The 7,718-nt window shown below is 34.9% G+C and overlaps 1 protein-coding gene across 4 annotated transcripts in view; it reads left to right on the top strand.

Annotated features, from left to right (window-relative positions):
* The first annotated feature begins 3,295 nt into the window (after positions 1 to 3,295).
* The window catches only part of LOC134683344 (uncharacterized), a 42,212-nt gene continuing 37,789 nt past the window's right edge, over positions 3,296 to 7,718 (top strand). For 3 of the 4 annotated variants that reach the window (XM_063542586.1, XM_063542587.1, XM_063542584.1), the window contains exon 1: positions 3,296 to 3,404. In XM_063542586.1, the coding sequence (XP_063398656.1) occupies positions 3,403 to 3,404 (2 nt within the window). In that variant the 5' untranslated portion in view covers positions 3,296 to 3,402. The remainder of the gene's footprint in view (positions 3,405 to 7,718) is intronic. The other variant, XM_063542585.1, reaches the window with a different exon arrangement.

Here is a 7,718-nt window from a genome sequence, read left to right as displayed (position 1 = left end):
TTATATAATCTAAAACTTTATAAATGTAAACATTTTCATATATTGCGTACTGCAGTTAAAAATGAAACTGTTTCCCTTATTGTTTGGGTTTCATGTGGTGTCTAATGTAAGAATGGAATAACTTAGTGTCATGCAAAAGAGAAAAAAACTAGTTGATATATATATATACCGGAAAAAACTTGTAAAACTCACAGTGTCAAATAAAATCCCATTAATGTAAAAAAAATGTCGTTCAGTGTTAGATTATAATTTGTTAAATAAGGGACGACATCAAAAGATCGATGTAGGACAAAAAAACTTCATTCAAATAGTTTGGGGGTGGGGGTCAACATTGCTGCAAGTTTTGTTAATCTAAAATCGATTTTACATATATCCCTATTGGTCAATCAATTTTTCCAAAATTAAGTTAAGAGAGGGGGGTGTGGGGGTCAGTGAAAAAAACTATGTGAATTAAGTTTTTTATTCTTCATTGAACTTTTGATGTCATCCCTAAGACTGATCTACTATAACACATATAGTGTTATAGTAGTCTCATTATAAGACCATAATGAAATATAAATTCGATAAAAATATGAAAGAAGTTTAATAATCAACAAAAGGCATACTGAGAAAACACATATGGGGCGTATATACATGTATATAAACTGGTTGCGGGTGCAGGAATTTCTCGCTGCATTGAAGACCTGTTTGTGACCTTCTGCTGTTGTCTGTTCTATGGAGTTGTTGTCTCTTCAACACATTCCCCATTTCCATTCTCAATTTTATGGCAATAAGATAATATTTTGGAAAAATAGAGAATTTAATTTAAACTGTCAAATAATGTGTCATGCCTAGTATGCTAGTTTGTTTGTCGCAATGCGCTTCTTTCAGTCCGGAGAAGATTTCTCTTCCAAATTTGGTGTCCATGCAGCGTCTTATTATAATTAATATTTTAAAAACTTGTGGTATCAGGTTTGCCACTCCCCGAACGTTTCGTGAATGATTCAGGCCTCATCTTGTTGGAAATAGAGCCAAGAGTTTCCAAAAAATAGGACTTACCTAAAGCTAAAGTCATTTATGCTTTAGTGAAAACTGTTGTCGTGTAACTTCGATTGGCGTGAACGGCGTCAACAATTTTATATAAAAAAGAAGATGTGGTATGATTGCCAATGAGACAACTCTCCACAAGAGACCAAAATGACACAGAAATTAACAATTATATGTAACCGTACGCTCTAAACGGCCCCGGAATGACAATGTAAAACAATTCAAACAAGGAAACTAACGGCCTTATTTATACAAAAAAATGAACGAAAAACAAATATGTAAAACATAAACAAACGACAGGCTCCTGACTTGGGACAGGCCGCACATTTATACATAATGTGGCGGGGTTAAACATGTTAGCGGGATCCCAGCTATCCCGACCTCTTACCTGGGACAGTGGTATAACAATACATCATAAGAACGAACTATAAAATTCAGTTGAAAAAGGCTTAACTCATCAGATGGACAAAAATACACGAGAACGTGGCCGGGTATTTGTACATCCCAACAACAAAAAGACACTAGGAACAGATCTGAAAGTACTCGCAGTTCACTGACAGGAACAGATCTGAGAGTACTCGCAGTTAACTGACAGCTAGTTCAAAGCCACTAACAAACAATAATCTGTTCATACTTTTAGTATCCGAAACAGAGTATCAAATTTACGGGTATAAAACATTTTTAGGAAAGAACCAGGACTATTTGTCCGGCCAGTACAATGCGCATGTCACTATTTGTGTGTGCGTGTAATATTATCTTCAGTAGCACCAGGGGGTAGCATATATGTTTGTAATCTTTATTATAAGGGCCTTATCTTGTTACTGGTAATTGTAATAGTTTTTTCTTTCTTAATTTATATACTAGTACATAGTCCAATCTGGATTACGAATAATAAAAACAAATCATATATATTCCATATTTATTACTTCATCTATTTTATTTCCGTGATGTGGTCGAGGTGACACGGTGTGCTCTTTTTCCCAAATACCTCTTTTCTTTTTTCTCCAAACCCCACCTTTAATGTCCCCTATATGTCATAACCCACTTTTTATAATTATATATCCAACATCCCCACTTTTTGCACATGTATCCTCAAACCCCTCCCCTTAATATATATCCCATTCCAAGGGCTACTTGCAATATTCATTTTTGGAATATAATTATATTTTATTAAGTTAGACATGCCATTGTTAAGGCCTTTCTCAACAACTAGTACTCTTGATTTGAAAATCATTTCCACCATTCATTCGGCTGATTCGAGTCGAATTATTTAGTAAAACTATAGTTCTACGAGCAATTACATTTTATTTCCCATATTCCTTGTGATTTCAATTATTCTTGAGTCTCTCTCTTTTTTTTTTTATAGATTATATCATTCTTTGAAGTTCATACTTTCGTATGCCGTTGTCAAATTCTGAAAACTGCAAAATTTATCACAAACGTTGATATCGCCGAATTCAGTCGTGATCTTAAAATTGAAAATCAGTGATCGAATTAAGCGCGCCCCTCCTTGTGCTACTGAAGATAATATCACAAATGTCAAACGCACTCCCAAACGCACATAATATGCCATGCGCATTCCAATGGCCGGACAAATAGCCCTGGCATTATTCGTCCGGCTAGCTGGATAAATAGCCACTCCGTTTAGGAAACAATTGCGCTTTTTGGCGCATCTGTTAGTATGATTGACATGAAACTTTACATGAATTGTGGGATTAATATAGTGTTGCGTTATACTTTCTCAAAATGCGCGGAATACGCAAAACAATTTTCTACAAGTGAAAATTCTTCTTATTGTGTACCAAAAAAGGGAAGGGGTATTTTTAGAGATATAGTTTTTAATATTACATCAAATATGAATTTTCTCTACATTAATATCTTCCTTCGTTTATACAACTAATTTTTTGTTTGTATGTTTTTTTTTTTATCGATAAACAATAAAGTGTTATAGATATGATATTAAATTTTCAACTATAACCACCTACATTTGTATGTTTATATACATTAGGTACCTTCGGAAAACCGAAAATTTCATGAAAGTTGTCTTATTACAACATGTACAAATTGTTTACGACCCTCTCTAATAGAAAATATAGACATCTTCAATAGAGTGAGCATAATTTTATCCATATTATTGCGGTACAATACTCCGAATGTATGCATCTTTCCAGACATCATCCAATCAGGTTTGACATAAAACTCTCATATTACTGCAGTGGTGTTCGCATAACACGTGATATTTGTAACATTCAAAGCTACGTTGTTTTGAACACACGACAGTTAATTATTGATATTTGCTTTTTTGTGAGACTTTTATCCGAATATTTCTGAAATTTGTGTGAAAGTTAGAAGAAAAGGTTTTTGTGAATATCCAAAATGTGAGTATTTATTAATTTATCAATCCATTGTTCATTACTCTTCATTGGTTGCATAGTACACTATAAAACTATTTCACGAAATTGGTGAACCAATGTATCCTGAGCTCATAGATCAAACTGTATCACATTTATGCATTTTATTCTCTTTTGAATTTATTTTTCACTTAGACAAATTAGAGATGTTGTTTGTATGTGCCAATAAATAGCAGCACATGACCTACAAATATATGTTTTCGGATAGTTAAACACGATTCCTGCTTTTTAAAAGTTAACTTTTGAGAGAATTATAAGAACGGGTAGAAAAACATTTATTCAACATTTTAACAAAAGAGGCAGATACCTTTGTAAAGCAAGAAAGGTTCGTTCTATTGATACATGTAGTTGTTCTTAGTAGTGAAAATATAATGCGTAGAAATCTTAAAAGCTAGACACAGGACGCTAACACCACTCCTTTGAATTCTATAAACCACCCTCCAAGGGTGATAAAGAGACGTCAAACCTTAGTGATTCATTCACCATTCTACCATCTAAAATGGACACGACAAGGACGCGACTAGTGACCGCCAAAGGTAGACACGAATAGTCACGTCATATGATATCCTCTTCATACCCGTAGCCAGGGGGGTTCGGTTCGTTCGGACGAACCCCCCCTTGAAAACAAATAAGCACTGTTAAAGTCGATGTTCTGTTCGAATTGTGACTGTTAAAGTCGAGTTTGTGAGTCAAACGAACCCCCCTTTGGAAATTCCTGGCTACGGGCCTGCTATTGCTGGAACATCCAAGTTGGGTGGACACCTTTGAAAGTTGACGTAAAAAAAACAAGTCATCGGGAATTTAGATAGCAGCTTCGTGGATTTATGAACTCCCTGACGACATCCCAGTGGTACGAGTTAACTTTTTTGGTACGAGTTAACTTGCTTCTGTTTAACATGTGTTCAGGCTCGTTCATTTCATGATCATTAAAATCGGAAAAAATGCCAGTTCGGATCGACCATCCTTCACGACGTTTGGCTCTGAAATTACGTACCAATTCATCATTTCCGACATCTCCTACCCCGTTGATATGCAAAGCCAAAGGGTCTAAGACCCATCACGCAAGTACTAGATTAGGTAGTTCAATATGATGCTCATTAAAACATACGGATCTCCTGTAATTGGTGATCTTCTTCTTCTTCATTTTCTGATATACAGTTACAGCTTCATTATTATTGAAGATTACGAACTGTTGCATGCGCGGAGTATATGATATGAACAAAAAATTATCTTTTACTTAGTAGAATACTTGGTGATATTTACATGAAAGAAAACAACAAGTGATTAAAAATATGTACATTGTTATTTATAGAATTAAATTATGTTGTGGAGAACAGTTGGTGTCAACTGATCTCTGTAAATTTCAATGGTTTGACTTGCTACCACAACTTGTGGCAACATGTTCCATTGAATGATTGTTTGCGGAAAGAATGACCATTTGTAAATGTCTTTAGAGGTGGACATTTGCCGAAATGTTTGAGTATGGAATTTTCTTGTTCTAGTATCTGATGGTATGAGGACTAGTGATGGGATTCAGGGATCTCCATGGATGAAAATTGAACCATGGAGGAACTTTCACCATCATAAATTGTATATACGCCGTACAGTGTAGCGGTATCGAAAGTATTTCATTCCTCCACACAAGGATAGGTGAACATGCTAATTCATTGCTTATTTAAATTATATTTTCATTATAAATACTATATATAGAAGTATATATATTTTCCATAATTGCCGTTTGTAACTCTTCAAAGGACAAGCCCTCATGCCCCCTCCCTTTCCCTTAGAATGACAAATAACTATCACAAAGGTCACCATGTAGTTTTCTTGCTATTTTTGGTAATTGGTATGGGGGTTAAAAATCATGTGGAGATTATTTTTCACGGACACTGTCAAATTCAGAAGTCATGAAACCATTACCGGTATGGTTGATTTGCAGCAACGACAAAACGAGTCGTACGGGTTAAAAAAAAATGTATTTTTTAACAAACGTTGTCAAATGAAAAGGTTTTTAATGACTTTATTTAGCAAATCCATGCTATGCAACATGCATCTTTCAAGTCTGAATAGAAACCGGAAATGCGGATGTATCATTTTCATTGTAAACTACGAAATGAATTCGGAATTACGATACGATATTTCTTTACAGGAAATATTAAAAGTTTATAATTTTTAACTTTTAAAGTAATTCTATATTATCGTTACAATACAGCAGTACTCGAGCTATTTGAAATGAAATAATCAATGATAATAATTACTGTTTTACGTTAAATTATTTTGTAAATTTTAAAAAGGGGGATGCTGATTGCGTAAGTCAAAACAAAAGCACGTGTTCGACTTGTTAAAATTTGTAACTGGATTATTAATTTATTTATTTAATCTAAATTATCATAAGCATTTGCAGAAACTTAGTTAAATAATTCGACAAATGAATCGTCTATCTTCAGATAATATTCTCCTTTCTGGTTTGTTGATCTACCTGTACAAGCTCAGGTACAAATGATTAGCGATTTTAATCCGGATATCCCCTAGGCGTGAGAACTGTATTGGATTATACTATAAAAAAAAGCCTGAGTGTTATGCAATTACATGCATTTGATTAAAATTGCTACAAAAATGGCGTCAGGCTATAAAAACGACCACAGTTTCGAACGATGGCGGAAGACAATTGAACGATGGAGCAAGTCATTTGACCATGGCGGAAGACATTTGAATGATGGCGGGGCGCCATCGTTAAACAGGTCATGGAGATCCCTGGGATTGCAATGAGTCCATGGATGACCTTGTACAATGTAGAACATGATAAGTCTGGTTTTGAGACGGCGGTCACTGAGTGAGGGCCATTGTAGTTCATTTAACATGGATGTTACACTACTGGTGTTGTGGTAATTGTTACATACATATCGGGCCGCACACCTGTCCTCTGTACCATTTCTAGCTTATTTTTATAATCTGCTGTGTGTGGATCCTATAGACTACAGGCATATTCAAGTTTTGGTCTCACCATTGATTGGTAAGCACGGGATTTGATACTGGAGTTAGAAATTTTTAAGTTTCGCCTAAGAAAGCCAAGAGATTTATTTGCATTTGATACGATGTTGTTGTAGTGAATGTTCCATTTTAAGTTAGACTGTAGGGTTACGCCAAGATATTTTGCAGATGTTACTAATTCTAAAGTATGGTTATGAAGGATGTTATCGTGTTTAAATGGTTGTTTTTGTTGTGTGATGGTTAAGATAGTGCATTTTCCAGGATGGAAGGCCATGAGCCAATCAGCCTCCCATTTCGCTGCTGCATTAAGATCTTTTTGTAAATTTGTGCAGTCTGTTGACATGTAATTTCTCGGTATATAATACTGTCATCAGCGAAGAGTCGTAGTTTGCTGTGTTCCAGGTATTCTAGAAAATCATTAATGTATATTAAAAAGAGTATAGGCCCAAGGACAGTTCCTTGGACAGATCGCAATACTGGTATACCTTGTATAATGTATATATAATATTGGTGCCAGTATCGTAACTTTAAAAAACCATCCCAGAGCATTGCCAGACATCATTATTATTTCATGTATTTGGTCTAACTCTATCTGTATTTAATCCATACTGAAAATTGTAGTTTTTGGTAAGTACTATTTCTTGATACATTAAAATACATGTAGGTTTGACAGTGATAAACTAAATACTACAAATGAGTAATTACTTTGTAATTTGTAAGAATAGTACATGTATATATAATATTGATGAAAGGCAAGTTTTAATTCATGACATTTGTGGCAGGATTGCTTCCCTTAGAAAACGTAGTAGATACTTAGTCAGCCGTAAGCGGTTGAGCTAAGGAAGTACTTCTTTAGCTCAGTCGGTTAGCGCGCTGCCTTGTACCACAGATGTCCCGGGTTCGAGTCCCGATGGAGACAAGCAATTTTGTAATGAAATTCGTGCTCTCCGGTTACACAATCAAAGATGATTTGACAAAGTTATTTTGTCTGTGACATGCTTCAAAAAGATAAGATCTTAATATTGCCTTAGACTATAAAATATATCTTTCAAATTATGAACCAAAGTTTATATTTCCCAGGTATTCATATGTTTTGCACACATTTTTTTTTACCCACCTACACTGTATGATAGAAGAGGGACATTATGTTTTCTCGTCTGTGCGTCTGTTTATCCGTCTATTTGTTTGTCTATCCAGCTTCAGCCAAGTTCAGGTTAAAGTCACTGCTTCATACTTTGTTCATATGATGTCTCATGTTAAGAAGTTTCTGTCAGTCACATGTCCAATGTC

Source organism: Mytilus trossulus, chromosome 9, assembly GCF_036588685.1.
Source record: "Mytilus trossulus isolate FHL-02 chromosome 9, PNRI_Mtr1.1.1.hap1, whole genome shotgun sequence".
In the NCBI taxonomy this organism is placed as follows: Eukaryota; Metazoa; Mollusca; class Bivalvia; order Mytilida; family Mytilidae; genus Mytilus; species Mytilus trossulus.
This window is presented reverse-complemented; position numbering and strand designations above follow the sequence as displayed.